The sequence below is a fragment of the Dermacentor albipictus genome, chromosome 10 (assembly GCF_038994185.2).
Source record: "Dermacentor albipictus isolate Rhodes 1998 colony chromosome 10, USDA_Dalb.pri_finalv2, whole genome shotgun sequence".
NCBI lineage: Eukaryota > Metazoa > Arthropoda > Arachnida > Ixodida > Ixodidae > Dermacentor > Dermacentor albipictus.
In genome coordinates this window covers 14680582-14698608 of record NC_091830.1, presented here as the reverse complement: position 1 = coordinate 14698608, position 18027 = coordinate 14680582, and the positions used below count along the sequence as shown (strand labels likewise).

The following is an 18027-nucleotide window of genomic DNA, read 5'->3' as shown; positions in this document are numbered from 1 at the left end:
TTTTACGTGCCAAAACCAATTTCTGGTTATGAGGCATGCCGTAGTAGAGGACTCCGGAAATTTTGACCATCTGGGGTTCTTTAACGTGCACCTAAATCTAAGTATACACGGGCATTTTCGCATTTCACCCCCACCGAAATGCGGCCGCCGTGGCCGGGATTCGATCCCACAAGCTCGCGCTGAGCAGCCCAACACCATAGCCACTGAGCAACCACGGCGGGTATTTAAGAATTCTGTTGCTGTAATCGTGTAGAAAAAAAAATTTGCCTTTACCAAAGGGCTAAGCATGCACAGCAACAGCAAGGCTTAGTTTTGACAACATTCCTAGGACGGTGTTCTAATTAAACGTGGGCGCGACATGTTGGCGAAACGCAGTACTCAGGGCAACTTCTTAATAGAAGGAACAGCGCCCTGGCAGATACACCATAGAGATGTCTCAGAACACTGCCGTTATGACGAGTGTTGCCAGTGGCGCTTCACTTGAATGCTGCACGAGATGAGACCGACAGTCAGACGCCAGCCATTTAGTCAGCGCCGGGCGAAATTTCATATAACGTCAGCTTGACGTTTACTGCTCATTCTATTCAGAGCAGTGCACACATACATTAGCCCAGCATGAAAACCATCGTGCTTATAGTGGCGTGCGCACAATGTTTGTGCCAGATAGGAGATGGCAGAACGTTGCTCAATCAATATAGCTCCGCAACCGACGCGATTGAGCGTAGCATTGACGACATTCGTCTGATTCACTTCGTCGCTTTCGCAGCCAAACGCCCTCCACACTGTGAAACAGTTTACAGCCTTAAAAGTGAAAAAGGGTGTAAATGTGTCTATCACTCACACCCTTATGGTGTGCTTTATATAAATTACGCCCTAATGGTGTGAGTTATAGACACATTTACACCCTTTTTCACTTCAAGGGGTGCAAAACATTTTACAGTGCACACCTCTCAAAGCCGTTTTGGATAACTGCTCTCTAGCCGCGCATGCGCAGTCGAGCATGACGTCACTTCGATGGAGGCTACAGCGGCGGCATTTTGGCGAGCGTCCGTATATTTGCACTCGAAATAAATTATAGCGGGCTTCAGAAATTCCTTCACCATTGACCTTATTTACTGAGATAACAGTACGCTCTCAATGTCTGGCATCGCTATCGATATAGTTAAGAATGACTTCCCTGCGGTATGCACACAGCTTGTCCTCGACCTCTGTGCGCAGTATCACGGGCTGCGTTCTCCAAAACTATAAAGTGCATGCCAAAATCTGCATGCACTCGATCTGCACCACCATGCACTCGATCTCAGAGTCTTGGAGCTTGCTTGGTGGTTCCCGATAACAGTTCCTCGCTAAAAAGCCGTCCATGTGAATTTTGATAACTACGTATTTCTTTCGCGCATATTGGTGTACAAAAATATACAAATGTCACATCAATTAAATCTAAATTATTTTCGCCCGAATCTCATGCAGAACTTGCAGAGTTCAAGAATACGCGCAGCCTTTATTCGCGGGGAAACTTCAGGCATAAATAAATGCAAAATTCTTTGTTACGCATTAAAATTCTGGCAAGCGGAAAGTTCACGAAGGTGTAAATTTAAAACTGCATTTCTTATTAGCAGAACTGCTCAAGCAATTGGCACAATTCTCTCAGAAGCTACCGGGAACTATTTAGAAACGGCTTGAGAAAAAAAAAATGAAGAGCCCAGATCCGCGCGCGTAATAAGCGTAACCGGTCACGTTATATATGCTGTAGTTCTTAGTAAAGCAGCTTGATGGAGGAGCTGCGTCGCGATTCCCGACTCGCCTATTTCTATAGACCGAATGGGTTCTCTTTCGCATACTTTGGCACATGTAGTTGACTCGTTTTGCTGTGCATAGAACTCCGTGGGAGCGTCGTTCGCAAATATCTACACGCGCTCCATGCATGACGTCTTCCGTGGTCATCGTGCAGAGAGTAGTGAATTGAGACGCGAAGTGACGTCCTCTGACATGGAGCTGACACCGTGGAACCGAGCACATTCATTACGTCCCTACTACATAGCCCCTCTACGCATGCATACGCCCTTTATTCTGTGCGGCACAGGTCTACTGGGAATGTTGATAGCTTGCCGACTGCGATGCCTCTGTGCAGTTCTCGTGTAGATAGATGTATGGCGATAAAAGGGAAGCGTAACGGCCCGCTTCGGAAGCTGCGAGGCGTGGACAGCTATATAGAGAGGAGAACGCGCAATTAGGTTTGCACTCTCTTCTTCCAGCATCCTCAATGGGTGTGGGAGACAAACAAGTTTGGCTATCACACGAAGAACGAAACACTCTAAATACTGGGCTACGAAGGAGCGCCTTCTTTCAGGCTATTTAATTGCGGTAGTAATCATGTACAGCCGCTCCATGCAGCCCCACTCACGGGGCCGGCGTCTCTCCCCGGCTGCCTTAAATGACGGAATACGGTTGCAAAATGTCGGGGAAGGCTGTCGCTACGCGTGTACACACCCACCACCTATGTATTTCTGATGTCGAACATGACACACAACTGGAGCACTGTGGCACGTGAATGCGGTATAAAAGTCAACATAGAAACGCGTGCACATTTGCACCATGGGCAACGCTTCACGATACGCCGGGTGTAATGAATACATACATATATATGACGATATATAACCACATGTGCCGCTAAAATGCATGTATGTCGTCTCGTCGCATGATGGGGCTTAATAGTACTTGCACAGTGCACGACGACGTGGGTCTACGCCACGGCTATCACACGCCTCTTAGCATTTACCGGTATACAGCTAATCAGTGAGGGTAGCAAGCAGCATATCTGAGCAGATCTACCGGGAAGTTATGGCTTGTCTTCTAAAGCCAACATAAGTAGGTGGTCAATCTTCGATGGTTACTGCCAATCTTCTTTTTATCGTCACTGGACAATTATAGGTTCCATTCGCAATCTGTTTTATGACTTGATGTGCACATGTGTACAGCGTACTGAAAGATACAAAAAAATTTTTAACAAGCTTTGTTTAAAAAAGTTTAGCAGTGTTAGCGGCCTTAATTCGTTAACTACCAAGGTTGACGAGAGCGAAGTTCTTTTGTCTGTTACGGGCCATTATCGTATACGAGCAAGGATCTCTCGGTGTATCTGCATATACCGTTTGGATGGCCTGATGCCAATCCCAAGTACGCCTTGCCGAGCGCTAGCGCTGTCGAGAACGAATCAAGAACGCTGTCATCGCTTTGCAAACAGCATGAAGGCGCAGTTTAGTTTTCAAATCTCAGACACACCCTCGTCGTCTGGAACTCGGCGAGTGGCGTCTCGCATCTCTTCGCCGGCAGCCAATTGCAGTTCAATCGCCTCCCATCAATCACGATGGCCCAGACGTCCTTCGCCGCGGACCCAGCGCACACTGCACAGCTCCGCACCCAAGAGCTGCGCAGGAGTGCATGCAGGCAGACGCCGTTTGGTTCGCAGACGACGAGACGCCAGACAAAATAGCGGGGCGAAATTCCATATTTTCATTGCCATTGGCCCTCCTAGAGTCCGCGAGAGCTAGTGACGCAATGGCTGCGGACGCCTCCCATTGGCGGACGACCCAGCGTGCTCGCAGTTATATCGGCGCACGCGCCAACCGTCGAACCCCTCCCCCTTCACCTACATCCCCCCCCCCCCCCCGCACGCGTAGCCATCGGAACTGTGAAAGTAGACACAGCGAAGAAGGAACAAAACAAAGATAGAAGAAATAGAAGCGAGTATGAGAAAGAGAAGAAAGAATCAAGGAAAGAAAAAGGCTGTACAGGCAGCTGTTCACGGTCAACCGGCGGTAAAAGAAACAACGAAAACGCGCGCCAAAGCGTCGAGCCATCAAAACGCCCCGAGGCAATTCTCGCGCGCTCCCCCGTGGCGCCAACTATAGCGGTTCGCGCGCGTCGCGTGGCGCGCTCGTGCGCTGCGTTCCAGTTGGGCGGGCTCTGCCGTGACGTCATAATGGCGGGGCGGACGGCTGGCGAGAGAGTGTCCGCCGTGACGTCACAGGCTCCGCCCAGTCGGCGCCTTCGCCTTTCCCGAAAACGGGAGCAAACGCTACGGCGGCACACGTCGCAGTGGCGACGAGTGGTTCAGTCAGTCGTTAGCGTTCGCTCCGCGCGTGCCCTGCAGCTGAAGGTCTGTCGCGAGAGCGGGCTGGAATATGGCCAGTGTACTGCCCAGTCCGCCGTCCAGCGACGACCACCTGACCACGGCGGGGTTCTTCAGTCACGTGCCGGCTTGGACTACCACGACAATGCTGCCCGGTCTTTGTCGGAGGTGAGTTCCGAAGCGCCTTTGACGTCAGATCAGTCGACCGGCGTCGCAATGGGGACGAACGTGCACACTTGCGAGTGGATTGAGAGGCCGTTTGCGAATCATGCCTCTCGGCAGTGAAAATCGCCGAACGGGGATTATTATGCGAAGGTGACGCTTGCATGGTGGGCGTGTAAACGGATTCGAGGGCATTAACAAACCGTAAGCTGGAGCGACAATAAATTTGGTCGCTGGAGATTTGTTCGGGTCAGTTTGAGCCGTTGAGAAAGGCGCGTGAAACGAAAGTTTTCAACCAGTCTTATCGTGAAATCATCACGCGCGCCCCTCACAGACACGCAGAAAGATTATTGACCGAAGTAAGGCCATTGTATAGTTTAGTTCTTATAGCAGTTCGAGGCGATTATACTTATTTTTCTCGAGGACAGCGGCTCGGCAGCCGCCTACCTCGAGTGAGTATGTGCCCCTCTGGGGCGACTGATGATGGATCACTGATAAATGTGCCTATGGCACACGATTTTGCGCTCACTCCACGAAAGATATTTCAGGAGGAAGGCTGAGAGTTTGTGCAGTTTCTAGTGAGTGCTCGTATTGATGTATAGATTTAGCTTACAGTCAGTGCTCTCGCGTTGCCTTTATTAAAAGATTTGAATTACCGGTTCAGTGGACATAACTTATTCATTGGCTGCGAGCGTTACGAAAAAGGAAAATCTATCGCCTTGGATTACGTAACGCGGCACGTCGAACGGCCATCGCACAAAACATGCCCTTCATAAACGTGCCCTTTATAAAGTGGTCATATGTAGCAATGTTCAGCCCGTTGAAACGAAATGGTGGCACGGTATGTATATGCATGCAGTGGGTTCAATTTACCAGGAGCTCAAAGTCCGTCGCTTTCTTTCTTCTTCCTTCCCTTGCCTCAAATAGGGACAGAACTGGCAAAAAGAAGTCTCCTAAAAAAAAAAATGTGCAACTTGACCGAAGGAAACTTATATTCTTTGTCAGAGCGCTCTTTTCTCCCAAGGGCTAAATAACTTTATTCCCCCCTTCGTCAGGATCTGAATGATTAGATGAGTGAAGGAACGGTATGTCACTATATATGTAATAGCAATCTGCATGCTTCAGCCAGTCACCGTCAGCCGTAGCTAAGGGGGCACTACGTTCTGCTGTGAGCACAAAGTCCCGCGTCCGATTTCCTAGTGCGATACGCTGCGCACGAAACGCAAGTAAACGTTAACGCATGTAGTCCAAGTCATTGCGAAGCCCTCACTATAAGGTGTTTTTCGTAGCCCCTATATGCGTTTGCTACGAAAAACGCAGCTATAGAAGTGTTAAGCATTGGTACGCAGAATCGAAGCAACAGGGCAGACAATAGACGACGTACTAAGTGCGCCTAAAATAAAGCCAGCAATAGCTGTAGAAGCGGCCTATGTTTGGCCTAGCTCACACACGTCCATGAGATGGACCATATATGGTCGTGACAGCATGCACTGACGACTCTGACCTCTCAATTAGGGTGAGCCATAAAAATGACAGCTGTCATAGGACGAAGTCATATATTTGAGACACAGGTAACTGGAGATTGATAAGAGATGCCTTCGTTCTGCAGCTGAAATAAATGAGACTGTTGATAAGCATTACTGAAATGTTACGATGGAGCACCGACACGTGGCTGACTACGAACATTGATATCGTGTCCGTCCTGGCAGTTTCAACATTTCCATCCTATTTGCCACTGTGCGACGAGAATTACACACGTCTGAGGTGATTGTCACTTTCATTGGAGACAAATAAGTTACTGAAGCAGTAATAATCACTTTCCTTGCCACATGCTATGTGCATGCAACTTTACTCTCGCTAAACAGTGAAAGTAGAATGACAGTCGTAGAAATAGACATTAAATAAGGTTGGCTGATGTTTGAATTAAATGTACGAAATATTTATTACGACGGCTCTGCAGTCCTTGCTGTAATAGTTCTCTAAACTTCATTTCTCAGTGCCAGCGAATTACTATAAATTGCAAGTGTGATCAGACCAATGTTTTCGTCAGAAAATATACTTCACCTGGAAGCTTCATGAGATTTTGCTGCTCAGTAATTCTGGGGCTACGAAGATTTTGTTTACATAGGGTACCTTCGAGGCTGCTGGCATTAAAAAGTTAATGAAAAAAATTTGCGGATCACGCAGTGTTATCGTAAAATGATAAGGTAAGGCGGAGATTCATTTCCCCAAGCCAAACTTGAGGGGATCGCCAATGACCACAGTAGAAACAATGGAAAGTAAAACCATTAGCGTAGCTTCAAGGACCAGATGGACGGAAAATGTGGTATCCGGGAGCTGAAACCGCGTCACCGATATTCCAGTTGACAGGGGGTAGAAACTGAGTGGCACTTCTCACTTAATGCGTCGGGCAAATAACCGGAGGTCCATCAGAGTCACAGAGCACCTGTCAACACTCTAAAAACAGTTGCACCCTTTGGGGCATATTATTGTCACACCAAACAATGATCTTCATCTATCTTTCGTTAACGCCGCGTGCCCGGTACTTCCAGCTCACGGATGGCACGCGTGCTATGAGCGGTATATCGTGGTAGTAACAACTTCATTAAAATTCGTCTCAAGTAATTAAGGTCAGGGGGGCCCGAGTCCTAGAACGGCCCCTCGCGAGGAGCTACCCTTACGGCCCATGCGACGAGGACTCGCTGTCATCTTTGATCTGGCGTTCTCAACACCGGGAAGCTGACAGGAGCGACCTGGACCATATCGCGTTCATGTCTTCAAGAAAGGAGACGAAAGCTAGACAGGCGACATCGTTTTGTGAGACAAAAACACGCCCCGAAGGACGAACAGCGTTCCGCAATGAAGGAAATGGAAGCGTACTTGAGGACGGCGTTGCAATATATGCTGTAAAATATGTTACAAATTTACGTGCAAATAAGGCTGCAAAACGATCTGTAACCAAAATTATTGTACCCAAAAATGATGGAAGGTGTGAGTTGTAGACAGATTTACATCTTCATTGGCTTTTAAGGGTGTAATTTTTCACTGTGTATGTGGTGTAATGAAACTGGGGAATTTGCAGGCTTTCGATGTTGCCGGCCGGTTCAAGACCGGCACAACTGAAGATCTCTCTGGCAGAGAAATTTATCCATGCAGTGGACGTAAAATGTGGTGATGATGGAGATCTGAGATTGCGCAACACGAAGCAGATACTTCATAGTTACTCGAGGTATACAATGCGGCCAGTTGAGAGTTGCTTTTGCTTTCGCGATACATAGCAGAGTGCAGCGCACGCGCGTTGAATATGCAACACTCCCAACGGTAGCTGGCTGGAGTGTTATATACAGAGACAAACTTTTCTTCTCGTACCGTTCTGACAATGAACGGAGGAAAACCCAAGTCAAGAAATTAGCCTGCACCGTGAAGCGATGGAAGGAATGCTTGGTACGTGTACTGAAGCTGTCAGTTGCCATCGGTGTGCTCACTGGCATGTGCTCGGCACGTGACCGAACACGGAAGGCTTTTGCCTGCAACCTTTGAGACGCACCCTCATCGCTTGGTATACAGTTGATTTAGCTAGGTACATTCGCGTGCAATATGACTTCCCACACCCTTGTTCGTGGCTGAAGAAGCTCCAGGGCTGCGCGGCGGCCCTGACATGCGAAATAGAGGTTTAATAAATACCACTAATTGAAACTGTGTAGGTCTGGAACTTAGCCTGTGTCTGCGCAGCCGTAGTCTTGGAGTCCTTTCAACCACGGGCACCGGTGCTGGAGGTCATATTGCAGGTGACTGTACCTGTAACATTTTGTTCCTTTGAGATGACTAGGGAAGGATACTGTACGTGCTTCCCTTTTTTGTCATATAAGACATGTCGCAATAGACTACGGACGTTCACAAACAATTAAAATGAGGTTCTACTTCATCAAAAAACCCACAAGGAGTAGATAATTATCAGGAACTCGCAAAGGAAATCTTAAAATTAGGGCACATAATAAAAGGTAATTCGGCGAAAGCTAAACCGTGGAGTCCAGTTACGTACTGACGAGCAAGATGCTTCGCAGGGCTGGATGATGCACAGTGCTGTGTCCTTTCGGCATTCTTTCGTCATTTCTTGCGCTACATTCCAGTACGACCAGTTTGTGTGCATCATATTGTGCATATCATCAGTTTATGTGCATCATTTATGTTCCATCATGCCAAGTACCGCATAGCGCAGTTTCTCAATGTTTTGATTATTCATGCACCAGCCCGTAGTGTCCGGAACGCATATACTGATTAACTTTGAAACATGTAATACATTATTAGAAGCAAGCAGGCGAAACGAATGTCTGTGAGATTGCATAAGCAATAATTATGCAAATAACCTGTACGCGAACGCATTATACGCATCACGTGCGTGCAGTGCGTGTTGAGGGTTAATGTCAGACACCGTCTGGTAATATTTCGTGCCCTCGTTGGCTGTTAAACACTGTTCACTTCACAGAGCTCAGCAGTGCTTAAATTCTGGAGATCAGGCAATGTGTTTCTTGCCAACATTTGCATTGGCAAATTCTTTACGCTTTAATTTTTGTTTCTTTTGTTCTTCTCTTTGTCGTTTCATTTCTCACAATAACAATTTTATTTATTTTACTTTGTTATCGTGTGGAAGCAAATAATTTTAGTCCCTTACTCTATGTCATATTAGTTACGTTCATACGAAAACCATAACCTTTAGTGTCAAGCGCCCTTCCGTAAGTGACACCCCACGTCACTCCTGTCCTTAACTGGCACGTAGAAAGTTGCAAAAACCACAATGTAAAGAGCGTGCTGAATGGTTATAATCATGGCTTTGCAATGTGTACTCCATGTTAACATTGTCAAGATATCGATGAGGTTTTCAGTAGTTTGGGTCTCAAAACAAAACTGCGATGTTACGACCTGTTGTGAAGGAAGACAACACGGTCTGATTTTATATGTTTACCACCTCCGCCTGTACCATATAATAAAGAGACAAATGATTTTTATCTTTTCCTACCTGGTCAAAAGACATGCAGCCGAGCTTCAAAGCTTTTCGATTTTTCCAAGACAAATGGTGCATAGAAAGCACAACGCCTTCATGGCGTTGTGGCGTAATTTCGTAAGCCTAACACTGTCAAAACGAAGCCGCACACCTGGGTCAAATATGCCCACAGTGTCAAAACGAAGCACTCACCTGAATAACAAAGAGGTAACATCGTTACTACATAGACTCCAGCCTTGGATGATGCTAAAATGTAACTGATGTAACCATGTATTTCTTGCTTTTATTGCGAAGACCAAGTAGTAGCAAGGGCGAATTCGGATAGGTTATAGTGCGGTCTGGTGCGCTGCGACGTCGTTACAACGTGGTAACCAAGCGTTTGTAGACATCCCTGCCTATATCTTTCGGCACCTTGCAATAAATCTTAGTTTTTTCCCGTTTTTGCGCTGCTTGCCTTCCTATGTCGTTAACGAACAAGCGCAGATAACAATAATTCTATAGCCCCTCATTGAATGTTCTTTTTTTTTCTCTGCTCTTCGCATGTAGCCGTGACTTCGGCTGCCGGCCCTGCACACCCGAGACGCCAGACGACTCGTCCAGCCGCGACTCCGACTCCGGCTGCTCGCCGAACCACGTTCTGAAGGACGACAGTTGTGCGCAGGATGCGTGCACGATGGTGACGTCATCGTCCGCGTCAGCATCACCCAAGTCGGCATACAAGCACGTGCCACACCGAGAGAAGCCCCCGCACCTTGTGGCCCGAAGGAATGCCAGAGAGCGGCGCAGAGTGCAGGCAGTGAACAACGCCTTCTGCAGGCTACGAAAGTGCGTGCCGGTCGAGAACAGGGCCAAGAGACTGTCAAAGGTGGGCGCACTATGCCGGTTTTCTGTACACGTTTAGCTGCTTAGGTTTGCTGTACAAATTACAGTGATATTCATAATGGGAACAATGCGAACAAGACGACGACGCACAGGACAGCGCTCGTCCTGCGTCCTTTCACTCCGTCGTCGTCTTGTTCGCGCCGTTCCCATTATGATTGAATGCCAACTCGCCCAACTTTCCACTTTATTACAGCGATAGCTGCTCATATTTGTTATACACGTTACAGCGATAGCTGCCTCTGTTTGCTGTACAAGTTACAGCGATAGCTGCTCGTATTTGTTGTACACGTTACAGCGATAGCTGCCTATGTTTGCTGTACAAGTTACAACGATAGCTGTTAAGTTTGCTGCACACGTCACAGCGATAGCTGCTTGTAGGTTATCGCGCGGTTGTGCGGGCCATTTCATTTGCTACAATAACTTGCGCTAACTGGCAATGCTGGTGGCTTTTAACTCATTACAGATGTTTTATGTACACTTTACTGCGGAAGCTGCTGATTACTGTATGTCTGCAACACTAGATTGCGCTGAGTAGCGGTGCAGAGGCCCCTAAGTTACTGCTTTTTATTCACGTTACAGCTACATAGGGATCTATGGGATATTGCTGGTATAATATAGGCCTGCGGCGCTTACTTATGCTTCGCAGCGATATTAGCCTTCACTTTACGATTCTAGTTTTTGCACATCAATGAGAGATATAGACAGAAATAAATATATTTTGTTTTTCATGTTACGTGTAGCTTAAAGTTGTACTTATTATTGGGCTTTTAAAAATATATCTGGTTTACCCGTCTATTATTTCTTTTATCAGTTGCAGTTTTCGTGCATCTCTGACAGGTATCAACTTATAGGGACTGTTTAAAGCAGACAGTTAGCTAACGCGCGCAGACATTTCCGAAGTAGCAAAAATTACTGATGCGTCAATTTTACTGCTCTCTATGTAAAGTGAAAAAGTGTAAGAAAATAGAGTAAACTGCACAAGTTTTTCCGAAGTGGACACAGTTACAAGCATATACGCACTGCTAAGTTATAACCAATAAAATTTGATATAACTCATTATGACGACCATGTATAAGAATGCGATGACACTTAGACGTTACAGTACATTGAGCTATCATTAATCAATAAATTCGTAAATGTTTATTGTCTGAAGATCTAGAAAGCCCTGGCGAAGTGCGGTGCTCTATATCGATCATTCATTGTTCATGACGTCAAATAGTGAACGGCTTATGATAAATTACGATACAAATATTTTCTCAATTTCAAATTTTTATGCCTCCCGAGAGCACACAACCAATTACACCTGCAGTTATTCCAATAGGTATATTAGATCTGAAGTTTAGCCCACATGAGGAAAGATGGAAATTTTTATTTTGTTGTGCTACCTTTAATGTGGCCTGTCAATCCACATATCTTTGCGGTTCCACATTTTGCGCATTTAACTCAGTGTAGTTGTGTCGCACTGGTAGAGGTGTCTGTATCTCAGCTGCGGGGTCTGCGATTTGAACCAAACTAGTGATTTTTTTTCTTAGTTTTGTTTTGTACAGCTTCAAACGCAGAGAGCTAGTCACATTCTGAGGACTGTGGGTACGCAAAGTTACCCGGACTATAATCATAACTGCCATATTATGAAACTCAACTAAACAATGCAACACTTACTCATGAACTGCATGTAAAGTAATGCATTATAAATATTTAGGGCTTTACTGAAAATCCTTTGCCCATCCATTCCGTATTCAAGTACGACCGAGTCATCTAAATTTGACTGAGCGCCTTTCCAAAGAACGCATGTCTGGGCAGCGTCACGCTCGCCTGAATATCAAAATCACGGATTGCCGCGAATCACTCTTTCCGCTTAAATCATTCTCTAAACTCTGCTATCTCAGTAAAACCATGCATGCCGAATACGTAGCTTCAACAGGTCAGCCGATGAGTGTACGTGCACTTGATCGCTGTAAATGCGCCTTTATAATTAGTAAGCATCCGTGGAAGCCCTGCTCCTAGTACTGTTATGACTGAGGCTATAGTTGGCGGAACATCACAACTACACGCGCTGCGGCATAGCACAACATAGCAGAGGGTAGCTACGTTGATACATGTATCATCTAGGATAGCTAACTAGATGATACAGACAAGGTGATGCAGAATTTAAAAAAAGTATGAAAGAGAATTGAGACCACGACACACCTCCCTGCGTAAGCCGCCTGATCTAACGGAAAATACAGCAGTTTTGAATCCGCGCATCACCTGGTCATCGTCACCTTGTTGTCAACCTGTCCTACGTTACGCTACGAAGCAGCACGTCTAGGCACGATTCTCCGCTTCCCTCACGCTGCATTTTTTTTACGATAGCATATTATAGGCGGAGCGCATACATTTTGTACATGCCTGTCTGGAAAAAAATGTGGCCTGATCACGAAGGCAGTACAGAGTAACACAGCGTCTCGAAGGGCCTCACCTTGACGTAGAGAATAATGCAAGAAACTGGCTCTCGACACACACGCATGACGTTTCAAAGAGCGCTGCTTTGGCACAGGATAAGCATGCGCGCGATCGTGGCCCCAAGCTTAAGGCATGCTGTGATGGAAGACAGAGCTTGGGTCTCTCATCGGTCCCGCATTTATTTATAACATTAGAGGCAGACTTTACCCAATTTGAAGGCATCTAACTGAAAACTAGAGATATGTTGAACCTTGAGTGTACACGATCGCGTCACAGCGTGCACGAAATCGCCAGAGCTGCGCGACATACAAATGTCACTTTGATAAATAAGAATGCGCAAGGTCGGCAACGGTGCATGCGCGCAGCTGTCAAGACGTCACAATCACCACGATTAAGCTGTCTCATACTTAGATATTGGAGCTAAGCTCTGGTCCCGTTCTTTCTTTCATTTCTATATCGCTTTCTAGTGGATCAGAAGTGCGCTTTATTATGAATCTGGTAGGTTATTTATTACGGTACTGGAAATACTGGCAACAGATATTTTGCCGGCTTTTCCTCAACGTTAAAATGCTTTGTGAACGAAAGGATGGTATGAGGGGAAGTGGATCCTTAAAACTAAAGTAGTTCGCTACAACACGCAGGGCAGTCATTTTCAATAAAAAACTAATGAAATAAAGAAAGATAACTACATCAATTTTTACGCAAGTTGGAAACAAGGACAAAACGCAAGGACCTTCCAGCGATCACAGTCGCTTTGAAGATGTAAGTAACGAAAGAAAGGACGTTTTGTACATTTTGCGACAACACGCTCCAAACACCGAACATCGACACAGCCAAATGTATACTGAGAGGCAAGTCACCTTCTTCAATAGAAAAACAAAAATCTGCAAGCTCCTGAGACGAAGAGACACAGAATACAATAAAAGAAACGCAATTATAGTAAAGACAAAGAATTTGAAGATGGGTGAGTTGGTGCACTTGCTCTGTATGACTTGCTGCTAGTAGTATTCCTGAAAAGTAGAGGCAATAATAAACAGCAGTGAATACCTTTCGGTGTATTTGCATGTCCGTGGGTTTATGTACCCTCAGCTTGCGTATAGCTTATCATTCACCGAAGATGTGGAGTAGCATGCCAGGCTGTCAAATATCCAAACAAAATTGACTTTTCACTAAAGAACGTATGTGGCAAAAGAAAGACAGTAAAAAAAGACAAAGGCTGCAAACGAGTGCGCGATAGCCAGCAAAGCCTATTGAAGAAAGCATTGCGGCTAAATGCAGAAAAAAAGAAACATGATCCAACAGTTTTGGTTAGTTGTATACGGTGGAGGATGAAAAATTCAGCAGCTTCATCGCTCTGTTTCGAAATAATGAGGCTGCTTATCCTCTCCTTGTTGACGGTCTTCACTACTTTAAGTTTGGGTCGGTGGACATGTTATTTTTTAACACCTCTCTCTTTTTTTGTTACTGCAGGTCAAAACGCTCCACAGGGCCATCGAATACATTGAGGCCCTTCAACGCCTTCTGACAGAGGCTGACAAGGCTGTTACGTCATCTACCGCACCTGAAGAGGTGTGCGCACCAAGCGCCATCTACCAGGAAACGCCAGAGCCAGTCTGCGACAAGGAGAATGATGCTAGTCAACGGTGGATCACTTTGGAAAATGTAAGTCCACAAGAGTGCCGGCATTCGTTCTATTGAAGGGAGGGTCAAAAGAGAAACTTTGGCTCGGCCGAATTACAAGAACAGCGATCACCAGTCACCAGCTCACCAATCAACCACATCACAAAATATAACGTTTTTAAATATTTTCACGGTTGTAGTTCCACTTTATCAGGATGACGACTAAGTTGGAAAGCAAGATTTGCCCAAGAAATTGATTCACACCAAGCATGCGTTCACGGCAAACACGTGTTCTTAAAGAACACGTACCAGTAAATCAAGACGCCATTTAGATAGCAGCAGTCGGCCATGGTGATTTGACTTATTTATCACGTCTATTTTTGTCAACGTTGACGAAGATAAATACGGTCAGTTCGTTCACGAAGAGGCAAAATCTAATCGACATGGTCCTATCTAGGCGTAGAACAGGCTATTTATGCTGCTGCGAGAACAACGTGATTAAATATTAGGGGATTCACACAGAGAAAAGGCTCAGAAAAACCGACATCAATGAAAACTAGTTACATTATTTTTCAAGAAATTACTTACTTTTCGTAATCTGAGCAAAATTTTCACTGCAGTGTTTCTACAGTTGCTACTAAAATCAGACATGCTAAGTAACCGTTCTCTTTGTCGTAGAACGAATTTTTGATGACACGTCAGCTTCGTGAAGTAAAGTATGAAAAGAAACAAGAAAGTTTGATACCAGAAAGGACGATGTTTCAACAAAAACGCGTACTTGCCATCGTTCTCATGATGGCTAGTCTTTCATATTAGTGACATTATGAAAGAGCTAACCACATCAACCCACCCAAATGTCCTTAGTTTTGCAGTTTATTTATTCATCTATCGTAATATTGGAGCTGCACACGAACGGTACAACCAGATATCACTCAAGTAATCTTAGTATCACACTCTAGCGTCTACTGCTGACATCCATGCTGATAAGCCACAGTCTTAATAATAACATTTCGGGTTTTACGTGCCAAAACCACTTTCTGATTATGAGGCACGCCGTAGTGGAGGACTCCGGAAATTTTGACCACCTGGGGTTCTTTAACGTGCACCTAAATCTAAACACACGGGTGTTTTCGCATTTCGCCCCCATCGAAATGCGGCCGCCGTGGCCGGGATTCAATCCCGCGACCTCGTGCTCAGCAGCCCAACACCATAGCCACTGAGCAACCACGGCGGGTAAGCCACAGTCTTGTACTACTGCATTTTTTTTACGATGGTAAACAGTTATAAGCTGGTATCGAGATACCATTGTAACGTTAAGATTCTTTTGAACACCATGGCTGCTTGTGACATCACAATTTTCGTTTTATATATCCCGCTTAAGGCATCTGAAACGAAAATGAAACTTATGATTAACTTTCTGGCCTTACAGGTGTATAGTGGGTTCAAGTGAACACGGATCTTGAATAGTGCTTTGGTAAACATCCGTTCAGTTGTAACAACGAGGTTGCTCTAGTTCATGGGACGGTATACATTGCAGTGGATCTGCTCAGTGCAGTCGTCGACTTGGGGCTGCTGAGTCTGTATCTTTTTAAGTTTGCAGAAATATAGGAGCAAACGTAATAAATAATTGATATTGTCACGTGGTAGTCACGGTGAAGAAAGAAGCAGTACGGTGGCATACAAAACTAGCTTTTATTGGGCGAACCTGTGCCCACAAAACAGGCTACACTTATAGCACAACGATAGCGGCGAACACGGTCGGCGATCGTCGGAAATCTGATCAGCGGCTCAAGCGCGTCTGCTTTTATACAGCAGTCGTCGAATGTTCCAGACTAATCGTTAGGATCCGCATGCCTTCTACAAAGTTCTACATCATTCGCGTCAAGCGATGATATCAGATAACACAAGGTTCGGTGACAACAGACAGTGGATAGAAGCATCGACAACTTTCCAGAAACTTCGGATAAATGCAGGCGCGTCCCGCGCTGTGCGATAACATTTGTTCGGCGGCAAAACTTGTCGCCCGATAAAGACAAGTACACGTGTCAATATATATCACTGGGGTCAGTGACAAAAGTGGTTCGGTAAGTAGAAATAAAACGCAGCAATAGAGGATACCCTTTACAAATGATCATGGTAACGCGCATTGCATCATGGACATTTCACTGCTCCATTTTCGTGCGTAGTAAAAGCTGGACACATGTGCGTAGTATTCTATCAGCGTTCTTACTCACTTTCTTTATTGTTTTTCCTGCAGGCATCGGTGTGTGGAGCGGAGAGCTATCCCGGTTACCTCAACTTCTACGAAGAATGTGGCATTGCGTTTGCCAGTTGACTTCCTTGAAGCAGTTTATGAAATTTGGTAGACATATACCTTCACATACTCCTGCGCACTGTGTGCCTTGCTGACGGGCATCTGATGACGTCGTTCACGTCGAAGACACGTGACACATTCCGGAAACTATCGACATGTATACCTCAGCAGCTACTCCAGGTAGCAAGACTTCTTAAGATGCCAGTGATGACATTATGCATGCATTAATGTACCGCCATAAATTCCCAGGAATCATAACGTGATGCATTCTCAGGACGCGTGATATTGTTCTTGCCGAGCAGTGGTGACATTGATAGTGTTCGTGCCGAGCAGTTGTGACATTCAGGACCTTTTGAATATCATCCAACATTAATGAGTATTCATGACATTCATGAATTTCACGAATATCGTCCGCCGCTTCTCCAGACATACGTCTGCGACTCTTGTACATAGCTTGACTTGTTGACATGCTTGTGTAAGCATTTTTTTTCATTCCTGAGAGAGGTGGTATGATTGATTCCCTCGATATGTGACGTGTTCCATTCCTGAGCCGCCTCTGCCATTGTCCATGACACCCGAATGTGAGAACATCCAAGCTTAGTGGATGAAAAACTGTTCATGGCAAATTTGTTCTACATTATCCTACAATAAAATGACGTTACGCAGAAGTATAGCACGTGGTGACGTAAGAAGGTTGAAAATACGAGCATGATTTAAGGGGATCACTCATGCAAAGCTGTCATATCTAAGACTTATCAAAAAGTTGAGCAGTATTATGACTGGTCACGAGTATCTTGCCGATATGTTGCGTTCTTTCCGTTCTTTGTTGCAAAACCCATTGTACTCATTTTTTGTTTCGTCATGTATGTACCTAAGTCATGCTTACGCACGCGCAGTGGTGACCTACGGAAATGTGAAGAACTGTGCTATATGTAAGCCATCAGGGATTGTGTCACCAAGGAACTCTTAGGCCACCATGTCCATGGGCATTTGACGTCGGAAGTCTGATTTGTTTTTTGTTAGTTTTTTCGTTGATTTTCTGTTTTCTTGGAGAAGTTGCTTGTGAATATACTCCAGAATGTTCCTCTCAGAGTGGCATTGCAGAGTTGTCCTAGTCCTCTCTTTTTTCCATCGTTACCTTCTACATATGTTTTTTTTTTCGTGTTGTAAATACGAGCTTTCCTTTCCTTCGACAAATGACTTTGTAGGTTCAATAAAAATGAACTTTGAAGAAAGCTGTCTGCGTGTGTGGTTACTCGTCGCAATGTCTAAGGCTGCCCTGATATCAGTGCGGCGCATATATGCACAATAGCTAAGAGTTGGTTGGCATTACGGCCCAGCTAAAAATTCTACACACTCACTTTATCGCACTGCTAATCAAAGTCACGAATTGGAGACCCTGTTAGGCATCTCTGAAGTAATGCATATCTGACGCTCCACTGGCCTCGCTTCCTTTCGACTCCATAGAACTCCTCGAGC

The 18027-nt window shown here is 45.5% G+C and overlaps 1 protein-coding gene across 1 annotated transcript; it reads left to right on the top strand.

Moving 5' to 3' along the window:
* The first annotated feature begins 4043 nt into the window (after positions 1–4043).
* Positions 4044–17779, top strand: LOC135915847 (transcription factor Atoh1-like). The gene is made up of 4 exons (XM_065449041.1): positions 4044–4294; positions 9837–10155; positions 14085–14276; positions 16492–17779. Exons 1-4 carry the CDS (start codon positions 4179–4181, stop codon positions 16567–16569), a joined length of 705 nt encoding a protein of 234 aa, XP_065305113.1. The 5' UTR covers positions 4044–4178; the 3' UTR covers positions 16570–17779.
* The last annotated feature ends 248 nt before the right edge of the window (positions 17780–18027 follow it).

What these genes read in the sequence shown, in the direction of transcription:
- LOC135915847 (XM_065449041.1), top strand. Translation starts at nt 4,179, where the DNA reads ATGGCCAGTGTACTGCCCAGTCCGCCGTCCAGCGACGACCACCTGACC. An exon ending in CTGCCCGGTCTTTGTCGGAG is followed by an intron (nt 4,295 to 9,836) that starts GTGAGTTCCGAA and finishes CTTCGCATGTAG; the next exon opens with CCGTGACTTCGGCTGCCGGC. An exon ending in GGTGGATCACTTTGGAAAAT is followed by an intron (nt 14,277 to 16,491) that starts GTAAGTCCACAA and finishes TTTTTCCTGCAG; the next exon opens with GCATCGGTGTGTGGAGCGGA.